Here is a 15,713-nt window from a genome sequence, read left to right on the forward strand (position 1 = left end):
TTTTGGTTCCACTACGTCTTCGTATCTGCATGCATCTAAATTAGCTGCATCTTCTTTTTTCTTGTCTGAAAGACTAATTACTTTAAGGGCATAAAGAAAGAAATGGTGGAACATATTTGTTCAAGTGCTTCAGTAATTATCCAAAGTCTTATTTCATTATTTACAAAGGAATGGTCTCACCAAACGGGTTCTGGTATCTTAGCTGTCCTTCTGGTTTTTGTGTGTCCGGTTTCTGAAATTCCATTAATTAAAATTAGCCTGGTATCGCAGTTATGTAACTGAGCTCTAATCAGTGGCCACACTCGTCCTTGAGGGGGTGCCATTCTGTTTAATTCTGTGCCGGAGCTGTTTTGCGATTCTCCTCATGAGATGCTGCTCCGTAGAATGTAAGCTTTGTGTGGTACTTGGTAGCTTGTGGTTGCTGCTTGGGGATTGATGTAAAGGGTAGATGAGGAGGCCTCAGAACACGTGACTCGCCTCAGAGACGTGACTCGCCTCAGAGACGTGACTCGCCTGGGACAGTGACTATCAGCCTGCAGTTTGGTGATTATTCCGAGAAGTGGCCAGTGTCCTTGGTGCTGGGTAGCAGATTCAGCATTCAGACTCCTGTGGTGGAGTGTGTGTGTGTGTGTGTGTGTGTGTGTTGTGCAAAGGTTTTACAGTGTGCTATAGTAATCTGTCTGGGAGTCGTGTGAGGATGTAAGAACCCGTACAGAAACCCTTCATGGCTGTGTGAGATTTTGTCCCTTTGTTGAGCCATTGTTGGCATTCAAAGCTGTCATGTGGTAGTGGGGTGGTGGTGGGGGGGGGTTGGCTTTTTAAAGCTGTCAGTTGCTTAATGATAGATTCCTAAGCACAACAGGGGTGGCCCTGGACCACAAGCTAAGCAGTGGGACTGGTGTACTGGTGTGGAGCCGAATGTCTGTAGGTGGCATGGTGGCAGAGGACCTGGCCGTCCTGTCATGTGCTGGGATCTAAGAGAAGGTTGCCGCTGGTGGAACTGCTAAGATCCTTGAATATAAACTTGTTTAATTGAATATCTGGCTGTATAACTGGGGAAACCCTTTCAGTTGTGTAACTTGATTTGGACAGGAGTTTGTTTTCCAAATAAAGAGATAATTACAGTGCAGTGCTGGTGTTTGGCCTTGAATATGTTGATTTGGACCAAGAGACGTGTTAACATTAAACAATAATGATTAAAAAACAGAAGGTTTTGGTTGTGAGACTTGTTGACAGGAGGGCAATGTCTAGCACCCATATTTGCTTCTTCAGGAAATTGTTTTCCAGTGGAGCTTTGTCAGGTATTTAAACGTTTTTTCCTGTCTTTGTGTAAGTCCGTATTTCTCAGAAGCAGTTTATGATCTTCATCAATTTATACTGGGTGTTTTAGAGAAATAGGTGAAGATAAGCACCCTGCTCTTGGGGGAAGTCCCTGTCGGGGGAGGGGGGAGGGTGCGCTCAAATTACGGGTCTGTTTCCTTTACTGCATAAGTAGCCATCAGCTCTCAATCCCCCCAGTTCTGCCATGGTTGTGGCCTCCCTCTCAAGGATGATTTTCCCAAGGGAACAACTGCAGGGTGTGTATTTTTGGGCCGGTGTACCCAGATGTTTGAAGTTGCTTATCGCTGGGCCATTTTCCGTTGGATGCCTGAACCGCTTTCAAGGAGAGAAGTGATTCTTTAACTCTTTTGTCGACTGTGTATTCAGCAATTTTGGTGCAGCGTACCTTCAGATCACGGTCCTCCCGGTGCAATAATGCCTGGAATGTGCAGAACTTGCATTTTAATAAATAAAATAAAGGTGACAGATCAAGGGCCATCTGTTTCCTCTGCCAGGAAGGGACCCCGAGGGGTGGTCTAACCCATGTTGTCGAGCCCCAGTGATTCTTGGAAGCCACACCTCCTGAACGGCAGCTTGAAAGCCGCCGCAATCGCTAGCTGACTGGACTTTGCTACTGCCGAAACGCAAACAGATGCTACGAGTTTCGCTGAGGAGTTTCGTCGCTTGTCACTCTGTAGGTGGAGATACCTGTCTTGTGATTTTTTTATTTTTTTTTTTTGTAACTGTTTTCTTAATTTAATTCAAAACAGTGATATCACTACTGGATAATCTATCCATGTCCTGTAACTGCTAATTTGGTACCAGGTCCAAGCGATCCTGTTTGTAACAACATCAGAGGTTCCTCTTCCTGCCTGTTCGACGGGCACCATCCTGGCCCCACGCTAATTTTGCCGGGCAAACACAGCAACGCGTCCTGCACTGAAGAGGACACCGTATGCTCTCCTCACCATCCTGTGGCACACAACCCCCCCCCCCCCAGGCCACACCGCTTGAGAGGATTGCAGCTGATTAGCGGAAGGAACAGGCCGAGCCGGTTATCACAGGATTGGCAGTTAGGTTTGTGGCCGCGTGAGGAGTGCAGGGAGGAAAAGGAAAAGCAGGCAGACTCCGCTGGAAGGTCGGGATGGACTCTGCCATCTCTGCCAGGTTTCCTCAGGAATCGTTCGTTATTCCTCCAGGATTCAGCTATTTAACACCCTCCCTTTTTCACCGTGTTGGAAATGACACAGCTAGAGAGAGAGATTGCAACTATTAAAGGGGAGTGACTGTGTTTTTACAGCTAACCCCCCCTCAGATGCTGGTGGTGTAGTGACACGTCAGCTTCTGTCACTCGCGGCCACTCCCACATCGCCCTTCCTCTCCACCCTGCTATTTCTGTCCCGTTATCCGTAGTTGCTGACTGTCCTCGTCCTCATCTCAGCTTCTCCTCCTCTGTCGTGCTTTACTTTCATTGACAGTGACATCATGAAGCACGTGAGATGGCATTAGTTTGGTGGCTTTAGTGGTCACATATCAACGGGGGAACATCCTTGTCTTCCCTAAGGGTCTTTGGTCCTATTTCCAGCTCTGGCCCTGGGCTTGGGGAGCTGGACACTCTTCAGGGAATTATTGTGGAATGTATAGTTTCATTTACAGTCTTTATACACCTGACAAAAAACAAAACGTGGTCTTTATCTTCCATATGGCTGATGCTCTTAATCAGAGCAACTTACTACAGCTGTGTAAAGCAAATTAAAGCACTCCCTTTGTGTGGTGTTAAATGCACTGTAATTAACTCTGACTGAAAATTTATATGCGAGCTAGAACCAACCAAACACATCATACACGAAACCGAGATCAACATTCTGCTTGGGCTGCTGAGTAACTCGGCAGATTAAGGCCCTCGACCCGCAGCTCCGGAGGTGCTGCACGATGGCTGATCCTGTGCTGCCTCACCCAAGCTATGTAGAGCAAAATGAGGTAGGTGAAGAGACAAATTTCTATGCACCTGTTTATATGTACTTATATATGTACTTAATAAAACGTCCATTTGTCTTCTAACTGCCAATCCCATGCAGCAAATAGCAGAGGTACACCCATGACTGGGTGGTAGTTTATTTCTACAGTCAAACAAACAGGCAGTCATACACTATGGGCAGTTTACCCTGACTGTATATCTTTGGACTGTTGTAAGAAGCCCATTCAAGACAAGAAGAACATGTAGACCCCATTCATTCAGTAGAGGTAGTATTCAAACCCCCAGCCTCGAAGAAATAAGGCAACAGGGCTAATTGTAGATCCAGTATGCCAGCCCTCTTCTCCAACTTAAAAACAGGAATCTTCCAAGAGCTTTATTTCGGTATTTTGGAACCTTGGAACTGTCTGAAGGAGCGTGAGTAGCTGTTCTGTGATCAGTGAGACCCGGTCTTTATGGCGGCCAAGAAGTCTCTCAATCATGACAGTGCCGGTAAGGGGAAAAATGATGGCTGTGAGGAGACAGATGGTAGGAAAGTGCATCAGAGCACGTGTTTCAGCCTGGGCTGTGCGGGAGGTGTTTTGCATGAGGGTTTTAAAGGGGAAGTCTACCATGAGATTAATTACAATTGTATATGCAATCACTGTAAGTGTCTGGTGTATTGGACAAGCACCTTTAACAGGGAGCTGGACTTTTTTCTGAAAGACGTCAGTCTTTGGCCACTGTTTTTGATTTGTATTGGAAGGTTCTAGAGTAGAATGTTCCAGTTCTGCAAATAGTCAGTATTTTATATACCCACCCACATGTATTTCTGTGTTTGCTTTAAGCAGTGTGATATTTCCCTTTTTCCCTTTCCCAAAGCTTTTACAGTTTGTGATAATCAAGTAAAAATGAGATATAGCTACGTAAAAACAAGGAAATGTTTTGAACAGTCAGCTGCCAGGGGGTAGGAAATAAAATTCTAAATTTTAATAACAAAAATGAAAAGTTTTAGGTTGAACATAAAAAAAATGTGGAACATGGATAGATTTAAGTGGAAATTGAATCTTGTGCTGGCTGAGTCACATGCCTGATATAACGCATCCCAGAAGTGGGCCGTTTTCCACAAACGGCCTTTTGATTTTTGTTTTGTTATTGACCTAAACTCGAAACATCCATCCAGGCGAAACACCGACAGCATTCGGTTGGTGTTCTCGCTTGGCTTGAGTCTTTCCTACAGCACGTGCCTCCGCCGCATTTTTATAAAAGTACCGTTCTGTACTGAGACCAATCTCATTAGCTCCCTGTTCAGCTTTTCACATTCCAGACATGCTGCAGGCACGATCGCCTCGGGGATTGGGGTTGGGGTTGCAGTCCTAGAGCTGCTGCTCTGCTTTCTCGTCACTAGGGGGGGTGCTGTCTCCATTCTTCTGGATCTCATGGAATTGTTGCTCTGATATCAAGTGGGGCTCTGGAGAATTTTCATTTTTTCGGGTCGTCTTTGGATTATGATTGAACCACAGGGGAATTCCCTGCTGTGTTAACCTTCCTTGGGAGCTGCTACAGGAGGAAATTGCCTCCTGTTTATGTCAGGCAGAACTGAACGTCTGGTGCCTGTCAGTGACCTGTTCCGTTCTCCAGACTTCTCTCGGGGATCCCTTCCATTCGGCAGTACTTTGCCTTGGCTGCAGGGGCCACAGTGTGATGGCAGACCCTTGGCTTCCAGGCAGATTGTTTTGTTTTATGCTTGTTGCATTTTAATCAAGTAGAATTGGTTGCCTCATCACGGCTTTCCTTGCAAACTGGCTCTGGGTGATCCATCAATGGCCAAGTTTTAGCCTTGAACAATGGGGGCCGCATACCACAGTAGGTGCGTAAGGTGGGTGCTGACAGTCTTTGGGGTTTTAGTATATAAAATTTGGCCGGGATCCTATAACTGACAAAAACACGATGAATATCGAACAAAAAAGTACATAAGCCTCCCGTGGAGCACATCTTGTACTCCGTTACCTCCCATATACACCAATCTGACTCCCAAAGAGTCAGAACTATAAAACTCAAAAGAAATTTTTATTAAACTGTGATTAATATGTAGAGTTATTTGCGGCATTTGTTTATATTATTTTTCCCAGGTGAAATGTTGTTTAAAGAAAAAAAAAACTTTTAATAACAAAAAAATGAAATGTAGTTGTATCAAAAACAAACTATGAAGTAAAACAAAGCAACGATAAAATGTTTATAGTTTTATTATTATTTATGTTTCATAATTATTCCAGATGGTTTCAGTGAGGTCATTTTTCTGATGTATCTACTGTGAATGGTTTTGCTAATTGAATATTAAGCATTTAATAGTTACACGTAAACATTTTAATTGATGGATGAAACTAGTCGCGCGGTTTAATCGGTAGTTTAGCGGAGGCGCGTGCTCTCCTCGCGCCAGCCGGGTGTTCGCGGTTTCATGTTGGACGGACGAGCAAATGAACTTTAAATCAAACAAAAAGCCAGGATTAATCTCTCAGCGAAGAACTCCCTGTTTTTTATGAGCGCGGTTATAGTTTCCGTGATGTAGGTTGCATTCATTTAAGGGCCATTAATACTTCAACGCCAGCGCTGCGGTGCCAGTCCACGACGTTAAGAAAATGGAATTCCGGACTGCGCCGACTTTATTTCAGCATTTCTTTTTTTATTTTATTTTATTTTATTTTATTGTCGGTAGGAGCTGAACGGTGTTTTGTTAACCCTTTGGCGGGCCTGATTCTCCCGTTAACGTTATATTAAGGGAGAAGTCGAAGCGACAGCTCGTGTCTTCTTCCTTACGGAGCCTCTATGAGTATGTGAATATCCCAGCCTTTCTCCTCCCAGTGTCCCCATACCTCTCGGACTTATCTGATGGGCTTATGCCAGTACGGTGGCCATCGCGCGGCGCAGTAGTCATCCGAAGGCCGGTCCTCCCTCCCACTGGCACAGCAGGCATGAGTTGGCTCTGGCTCTACCCCAATTGGCACGACCGATCGAGTGTCTCTTCCAAATGACCGTCATGCCCGTTAAGCATCCCGAGTTTATACCGCCACCACGAGATACATATTCGGCTGCCCGGGCCCAGGCCTTTGTGGGTCTCCGCTTCCTCCCCATGCTGTGCTGATGGGTCTCCGCCAGGGTGCATTACCAGCCCTGGCCTCTAGGTGGCAGCTCTGCCTGTGGCTTGACATTCAGGGTGGTGAGCAACTTGTATGCTGAACAGGCATATTTAAGCTCACTTCGTGAAAGTGTAGCTACATATTTCTGCAGTAATTTGTGCTCTTATTTGACCAGTTTCATTTTTTTCCATATGTCCCTCGTTATACAGGTTTGTAGAGTTTTTGTTTGTAGCCTGTGAAGGTATGGTTACAGCAGGCTGGAGATTCAAGCAGATATTTGTTGGACACAGTCACACTGTGGTCTCCAACTACCCTTTTCTGTTTTGTCTTCTGGTACAACTGGTATGATGTCTGACAGCTGGCTGTGGTCCCCTGAAACTCGGTGCACCCCCGCAGGTCTGGAAAGCAAGGACCTCTGAGTTTAAGCTTCCCAATGCCACATCTGTCAGTTGTTCCGAGGCTCCTGATGTGAAGCTAGAATACTTCTTTAGGGATGTTGATACATCCAGCTGTATGCCTTTATTAGGGCTTTACGATAAAAAGTTTTATTGTAAAAGCAAGGACTGAAAAATCACTTGAAAAGGAAAAGAAACTGAACAGCTGTGATCAGTTTCTTCTTGGGGATGTGGAGACTATCCCAAAATACCAAGCAACCGGGATGTGCATGGGCCGAAGCCCACTGCCTGTGGGCTCTGTGTTCTGCCCCTGTAGTATGAGGTATATGATAATGGTGACATTTGGTTCGACTTCGTATGTCCCTAATGTATGGCTGCTGCTGTGATGTTGAATGCCTGCCTAGTGACAGTTACCAGGGAAGTTTTTGTTGTGATTTGTATTTGAATTAACCGGTTGGCTGGGGGGTACCAGGCCTTTCACCACTCCGGAAAGCAGCCATCTTGAATTATGTGCATGTTTGTAAATTAATATTAAGATGGATTTTATTTATTATACTTTTTGTTTATTTATTTATTGTTATGGATTTTCCATCAGGGGGACATTCGTTTGCATAAATGTAGGTATAATGCAGACAATGTAGATATCTTGCAAGCCAATTAAACTACACAAATGGAATATCTTGAACAACAGGATATTGAAATATGAAGGAAATATATATTTTAAATAATAATAAATGAGCAATGGTATTTATTCAATGAATGAAAACTGATAGGACTAGATTTGCAGTATTGCAAAGATGAGTTGCTTCTTACCGTGTTCTGGCTGTGGGTGTGGGGTGGCATGTCGGGAGAAGGCATCACTGTGCCTGATGGCAGCAAGTAGGAGCACTGGGCGTATTTGTTCGGCACTCAGTCACTAAAATATGATGTTATGCTTGCTAATGGCAGTTGCATTTATAAGCGGCAAAAAACAGCATTGTGATTGGATAATGTGTGTCAGGTGATTTGTGGAGCAGATTCATCTAGGCAGGAAAACTAAGGCGCAGAAAACTGGGGCAACTGGAACTCTTCCTTGTCGGTGAGATTGACCTGCGTCATGTCACATGGGATGAGTAACATGCTTGCATGGAGATTGCTGCCTCCTAAATGCCATACAGACAGACCTCAGAAAGTCTGTCTTCATCACACACCAAACCAAACAACCTTTAAAGCGTTTCAGTAGAGGAATGGAATATAGCCTACCTCAAAAACATCAGTTGCACAGGACGTCACCTGACACGTCAGGCATTACAAAAATATAGTAAATATATTTCTCATAGTGGGTTATATATAATTTTCTTGAATGGATGCTGTATGTAGGGTGCTGAATATTTAACTCTTCATATATTCTGTAAAATGTCAGTATATGAAGAGACTGTCTTGGGGAAAAAATGTTTTAGTCAGAGGCATTCTGAACGGGCTGCTTCTTCGTGAAGCATAGTTAGAGACTTGAGTGGTAATATTCTGTCAAAGGTAGAGGCTGCTCTGGATTTCTGAGGTTCTACCAGCCCCAGGGTGGTTAATGAAAACTAGGCATCTAAATGAAATTGGATGCATTAATCTAGAATGTGTGATGTCATGGGCTTGAGCACATCTGTTCATATGCAGTGAGTGGAGTTTTATAGACCAGTTGCACCCTGCAAGGTTGGAAGCTGGAGGTGTTCATGATACCAGTTGGGGTTCAGGTCATGCCTGCTGGGCACAGAGGGGAGGGGTAGCTTGCTTTAATGGGACCCCCGGGCACATGACATATTGGCCAGGGGATGACCTGGTTTGTACTGCCTGAATGTGATGGTTTTTCTGATTAAATGACTGGTTCTTTGTCTTGCTTCTTGGGAGGCTGGGTTTCTGGATTCTGTGATGTGTCTGTGTGTCTATCTCTCTATATCTCTCTCTGTTTTTATCTGTTTATATGTATACCTCTCTGTTTATAGGTAGTGTGTGTGTGTGTGTGTGTGTGTGTGTTTGTCACATAGGTATTTTTCAGTATGCCTGTTTCTGTGTGTCTTTACCTGTCCAGTAACCTGACAGGCTACATGACCCCCATAGTACTTAATCACAGAAAAATAGTCTGGTATCTACCTCAGGCTTTATCTAAACTAATCTTTTACATCACTAATGGCTGATTGTGACCTGCCATTTTAATTATAGAAGATTTTTTAGTCTTTCATCCGATATTATATTTCATTCCATAAATGCAGTACTTTACTATTTATGAGGTTTTCCAGGGGAGTATCTGAACCATGTGTAGCTTTCCCTGCTGGGACGTTTCCCTCCAGATTATTCCCTGTTGACATTGTCAATATTCACTTAATACCCCCCCCCCCCCAGTGTCTCTCCCTAGGAATGTAACTTATGTCCTCATTCTTTATATCACCTTAATTACGGGTGAAGGTTAATTAGAATATATTGTGGAGATCTTGTAATGCAGTTCACCTCTGAACCGTTGTTTTGCAGTCAATGTGCCAGCGTTCCCAGTAGATGAGGAGTGTAATCTCCAGTGTTACCACTTGAGTGATGACAGATTGCAGCTGTTTTGTTCAGATTCAGAATACTTTATTGATCCCTGAGGAAATTATGTGGTTACAGTTGCTCCCAGACAGTAATTAAGAATTAAGAATAATTAAGTTAAATTTTTTTCTGGCTTTCAAAATAAACCGCCAGATTGCACTTCTGAATTGGTTGGTGTGTAAGCGTCTCTGTTCTACTGTAATATGTGTTTGAAACTTTTTGTGTTAATGCATTCTTGAAGGAAAATCTGTTCAGCTTATGAAACCTGGTGATTGTGACTGTAATGTCCCCACAATGTGATTTAAAACTATTTTATGTTAGTTATTTTGACCATGTGAGGACATTTTTCTGATCACCATAAGGGGAAACTCAGTTTGATAAAAAAATGTGACCACAATCAGAAAAATGGAGTCCCTCAAAAATATAGATACTGTGTGTGTGTATGCATTAAACTGTATAATGTTGTGTATTTACCTTGACATGTCAGTCGAAAGATGATGGGGGCATGATGGGAAGGAGAGAGAGACTGAGAAAGTGAGCGAGAGAGGAGTTCATCATCATCATGAGCATCAGAGGCAGGTGGGAGGTGTGGCGAGCTTAGAGGCAAAGCTCAGTTCAGCTCAGCAGTGGCACGGGGGCAGTCGGGATCCCAGGCTGTGCAGAGCCACCCACCGGCTCTCCTGGAGGGCGTTCCTTGGAGCAATGCGGACTGGCTCCCGAGAGAATGGGCTGCAGCACCAGCATGATCCTCCTCCAGGGCTTGCGGGCCGTCCTGGAGGGGAATTGCAGCTACGTCTGCCAGAGTGATGCTGAGCTCGGCGGTCCAGAGGAGGCTGACTGGACCTCCAGCCAGAAGGAGTCGCAGGGCAGAGTGGACCTGGCAGCATCGGTAACGTTTGTTTGTGTGTGTGGTAGCTTGGTGATATGTCTGTGATTTCTTTTTGATTAGGGTACTGATAGCACTACGACACAGCTGTCTGGCATCTCATTCCCTGTCCTAATTAGCAGCAGAAAGTCCCTTTCCAAAGCCATAACTGTGTCCTTGCAAAAAAATGCCTGGAAAACAGGCAGACAGTCCAGAATGCTGTATCAGAGGAAAAACGTTCCGGGAAAAACCAGGGTACAGGAAAAAAAAGAGGGCCACAGAACCAAGTTGCTGCCAGATTTCTGTGCAGACCTGCAGAAAGTCACCAATCAGACAATTAAAAGATGTCTTAAATTGGGTATGGTTGCCTAATACGTATGGGCTGCGTTTTCTGTAATAGAAAAGACTAAAACAGCAGACGTTTCAAGATGCTTCTGATTGTAGAGCATTTAGCTTGTCGTGTTTCTCTGCATCTATGTGGATAAGCAGCCTGCTTCTCCCTGTTATGCAAGAGGTTCAGTGCTGGCTTCCAATTAATGTCCACACTAAGGCTAAAAACTGGGTATTAGCTTAGTGTTCTGGTTAGGTGTCTGTGAGTGGTGCTGCCTTCCCACCCACTGTTCAGAAATGAACACCCTTATCATGTGCCTCCCCCTCCCCCACAGTTCAGTTCAGGTATTCATGTCTGTGCTTCTTGGTTTTTGTGTAGTGAATTTCTTAGCAACAGAAAATGCCTCATTGTTTGTCTTGAAAAGTTCTGCAGTCATTTGAAGTGCAGGGTGGTGCGAGACTGATTGTCCCAGTGGTCAGGTCTCGTCCCCTCCCCCCCATACACACACATCCGTTGGTTTGTTTTGACCTGCAAACCCACTTAATAACTCATTCGGCTGTCCTTGTTTGTCAGCAGCAGAGACGTTTAAAGAATGGCTTTGTAGCTCTGTAAGGAGGGCTAGGGAAACCCTGACGTATTTATAAGGTATGTTTGTCACTCATGGGTGTGGGAAACATCAAAGGGAATTCCCAGTGACATGCCCTTCTGTCAAAGGGCAGAGCGCACCGATGGCAAGGTGTGGAGACTTACCCTTTAATTCTGGCTTTTTAAAAAAACACTGTACTTTTCTCTCCTTTTTGTATGTTGTTTGCACCGTGGTCCTGAAGACACACAATTTCATCTCATCCTATACTCTGTACTTATATGAATTAACAATAAAGAAACTCGACTTGTTATACATTTAAGTCATTTTTGCCCATCTGTGATTGTGCATATTATACATATGCTCACAAATTAGTCTAACATCAGGGTGTAGTTTTGGTCCTTATCTGCTAGGTCTTTATAGTGACTTACACTATGGCTTATTGTGGTAGGTTAATCGGAAGTGCAGTACACAATGCCTCATTCCTTCAACACGCACTGTCAGTCACAGCGCTCATATGACATGAGCCTCAGATGCAATTTGCCCTCTGGAGCTCTGGACTTCTTTGCCAAAAGTGTGTTTAACATTAAAATACATTTTTCCACATTATCTCACACTCGCTCTCTCTTTTTCTCTCTCTTCTTGTCATGTGGAAAGTTTGACGGCTGTCACTCGGCAGCCAAACTTCTGTACACATGAGCCGGGCCATTTTCCAGAGTAATTCTCTGAGAAACAACATGTTGTCCTTTGACTGAAGGCAAAAAGGCTTTTGTCCAGATCTTTTGCTTCCAGTTGATCAGCAGCAGAGTGAGTCAGAGAACAGGGATATTTTTTTAATTAAGTTCCAGTCACTAGAGAATTATAGAAAGAGAAAATACTTTCAGTAACATTCTTTTGAGGTCTGATTAAAATTGTGCATCATATAGATTTTAATTTTTTTTTATCAAACCAGTTTCAAATTTTATTTCAGTTTTATTGCTTGTATTGGAGACTCGTCCAGAATTTTGATCTGGAGTGTCGGTACAGGAAGTAACTTAGTTTGGTGTAAGAATGTAATGTAGCTGTTTGAGAGCTAGGGGGAGCTGTTCTGGTACAGTAAGATTTTGGCCTGAGGTGTGGCATCTAACTCACAGATGGGTCCCAGAAGAAACAGCGTCCCTAACAATGGTACGTTCTCTTTGCTCCCCCACTCCTGCCGGTGTTGTGGCTACAGTGCAAACAACATCACTTCTAGTCAGGATTTGCCACAGAGAGATCCTGACTCACTTCATGGCGATGCTGCGGTAAAACGCTGCTAGCAGAGTGATTTTTGTCCGTGTTTGTGCTGACCCAAAGGGTCCCATATGTTTTTGTTGCAGTGAGACTTAGCCGTCCAGGCGTTAGTACTTCTCAGATCAGTCCATTGTGTTGAGGGATTTGGTCATGGATATGGCTCTTATGGTTATTCCGGGAAAACGGTAACATTTTTTTCCTTGTCATTAGTTTCCTTTTAGCTGCCTGCCACAGTCGAAATGAGTCAGACACAGGGGCATCATTTGTGACGTTGGTTTTGAAGGTTAGACCTGGTCCATTTGTCCATTTCCATGCCAGGTCATTGCAGGGCATGTAAACACACACTATGGGTACCATAGATGTGTCACTCTAGTCTGATCATATGTCTTTTGCGAAAGAAAACCTGTGCATCATGTAGGGGACAGACGCAGAGTAGGAGTGGCATTCACACCCCCAGCCCTGGAGCTGTGAGGCTACAGTGCTATGAACGTAGCCTCTGTGTTTCTGCTCTCTCTCTTTTGATGATTTTGATAAGTTGCTGGAATCAGAATATCCTTCCGATTGGCTATCTGTGTAATCCGACGCGTCCAGTGTCACGTACATCCGCGGCTCGCTGAAGAGCCATTGGAAGTTTAAAATCGAGGTTCGGACTCTCAGCAGGGAATTTTCCATTGACCCCATCAGCAAAAGTTTTAAATAAATGAATGGCAAACAATAAAAGTAACTGAGGGAGAAGCAGCTTTGAAGAAAGTGGCAAGAATTTAGGACCACAAGAAGAACACAATCTGTCTTCTGAATCTCAGGGGAGAAGATCAGATCCAATGTTCACCGGATAAGATGATGGTGTCACTGATGATTGGATGGATAGTGTGGTACCTTAACCACATGTCTTCAGAACATTTCTAGCAGGAGGTTTGCCCTCTCTTGATTTATGTAGGCTGTAAACAGCTGGTTTGAAATTCCCTCTAAGCAAATAACATGTCTATGAATGGTAAATAAGTTTAAACTTCATATTATATTTATACCAATATATATTATATTTATATTGTAATATTTTTCCTATAAGTGTACTTTCTATGGTAAAATATTTACAGGATCGCTTTGCGATTTATGTTCTGCTGCCAGATAATTAACTGATTTATTACTGGCTATTGATTCATTCACCATGTGAAAGACTGTATGCTATAGATTTCCGATTTCAAAAGGAATTATCTGTGATATAATTATTAAGCCCTGCAGCCCTGACCGGGAGAAAAGCGGTTTTAAAATGGATTGATGGAATAACTGATTATCTACTTGTTGAATATGGAAGTTTGCATTTAATGAAAATCGCATAACAAGGGGGGAAAGCAGTAATTCAGTAAAATATAATGGTTTCGCTTCAACATTTAGTTTGCCGACGAATCACAGCTTGTGATTCATGCTTCTGGTGAGGTCATGGCTTCTTGTTTCCTCTTTAAACAGATGTACCACGGCCCTCTGATTGATGCCACTTACTCTCAGTTCTCCTCTGGGCCCCTTCAGTGTCAGTACGGGAATCAGAGTGTCTCTGTCTGAACTGAAACCTGTCTGACTGTGCGCTGTCAGGCTGCTTCAACGAAGAAGTTTCCACCTTTCGAAATGTCTGCTTAAGCGGGTCAGTGTGTGCTAAGGCAACCCCACCACAAAGGCAGGGGCTGTGAAGCCTGGCACCCACAGCATCCTTTTGGCGTAAAAAGTGCGGAGCACAGTGCTTCCTTTCATAGGTTGTCTATATCTGGTTACCATCCTTGCGCTTAAGCAAGTCGTTTGTGTTTAATGTCCTTGCATGCGTACTGATATTTTTGGTCACTTCCATGGGGAGTTAAAGGATGGGGGCCTAAAAGCCTGTCATCCTACCAGCTGTGGTTTCGCGTGTAAATGCTTGTGCGTCCCAGGGTAAGCTCCCGGTTTGCCGTGACCACAGGCCAGTTCTGTGCTGTGGAAGATGGATGGACACGGATGTGTGTCATGAGGAAGTTCCATCATTGTGGCCACAGCTTGGCTCGGCGTAAAAGCTCACTGGTGCTGTATGGGAGTTCAGCTTTCTCCATGACCTGTGCAGCTGCCTGGGCTTCCCCCCTCCCACGTTCACTAGTGACACAAACCCCCAAAATCTTAGTCTATAGTGTTGAGGGGGCAGGGCTTACTGTACTGTAGTGTAAGAAAAGATCCTGGGAGCATACACACACACTCGATGACCCTGCAGCCTGTATATAGGTGGACGCATACATATGTGACCAAACACATACATACATACACTTACATTTATACAGATACAATGACTATGGCAGGCTTGCCCACATGTGCATGCAATTTCCCATGCAGCTTTCCATCCTGTGTCCCTTTTAAAGGCTGGATAGATCCCCCCCCCCTTTTATTTCTTTCTCAGTCTGTGGTTTGAGGTTGTTGACAATGACTGGCAGGTGGATGGGCTGGTTTCCAATTACAGGCCGGGCTGCCCTCGTGGGAGGAGCTGGAGGAAGTCCTGAAAGTCGGTGTGAGTAAAACGCCCCCCCTTTTCACCCCAAAACAAAGGCAGACCAGCTGAGTGAGGGAGTGGCTGTCCCTCCCTACCGACCCAGCCAGCAAGTGAGCGAGGCCAGGCCAGCACTGTTAAGCACCAGAGTAGTCTACGTACAGGGACTGTTCAGAATTCAGCTGCAGCCTCACTGCAGGGACAGCACCGGAGCCCAGGGACGAGCTTGGGAGGGAGGTCTGGCCATCGGGACGCCCCTGGAAGGGGCAGCTATTTCTCAGCCATGCAGGGGAGGGCCGGCAAGGCAGTCAGGAAGGAGCTGGTGATCGAGTTCCCGCAGCAAGTGGACCCTGAGCCAGATACTATGCCGCAGGTGCCGGTGAGTCTCGGACTCCAGGCTGTGATGCCACACTGGCCAGTGCCTCTGTCACCATTCACTTGGTTGTTTTCGTCTCGCTTTTCCATCATTCATGTCGTTTAAAAAAAAGTTCCGTTTAAGCATTGAAGCTGTGCTGTAGCAGTGATTTAATGTGAAAACCTGTGGCTTTGCTCAGTCAAGGTGGCGTTCCTGGCTGTGCTCGTCCCTGGCTTTAATAAGTCTGCGGTTTTTACCTCAACAGGTGAATATCTTTCAGCCACGTCCGATGCTCATGACGAGAATCCCGTCTTTTTTCTTTTATCGGGCCACGACGATTCCAGCTGGAAATGTCCTTTGTCTACCTCCGTGGGGGAAAAACGAACTTTGCCAAAACTGCAGGGGTGGGGGGAGAAAGGTGTAATATTTCAACTGGAAGCAATAATTGCAGCTT

The 15,713-nt window shown here is 44.7% G+C and overlaps 1 protein-coding gene across 21 annotated transcripts in view; it reads left to right on the forward strand.

Annotated features, from left to right (window-relative positions):
• Positions 1 to 15,713, forward strand: part of LOC125709713 (dedicator of cytokinesis protein 9-like) — a 72,456-nt gene that overhangs the window by 10,215 nt on the left and 46,528 nt on the right. For 4 of the 21 annotated variants that reach the window (XM_048978431.1, XM_048978434.1, XM_048978437.1 and 1 more), the window contains exon 1: positions 9,986 to 10,245. The exons of 5 other annotated variants lie outside the window; for them this stretch is intronic. In XM_048978431.1, coding sequence (XP_048834388.1) covers positions 10,081 to 10,245 — 165 coding nt within the window. In that variant the 5' untranslated portion in view covers positions 9,986 to 10,080. Of the gene's footprint in view, positions 1 to 9,980; positions 10,246 to 14,951; positions 15,284 to 15,713 lie in introns of those variants that run through there. 12 more of the 21 variants (XM_048978427.1, XM_048978425.1, XM_048978440.1 and 9 more) reach the window with 8 other exon arrangements.

This window comes from Brienomyrus brachyistius, chromosome 16 (genome assembly GCF_023856365.1).
Source record: "Brienomyrus brachyistius isolate T26 chromosome 16, BBRACH_0.4, whole genome shotgun sequence".
Taxonomy (NCBI): domain Eukaryota; kingdom Metazoa; phylum Chordata; class Actinopteri; order Osteoglossiformes; family Mormyridae; genus Brienomyrus; species Brienomyrus brachyistius.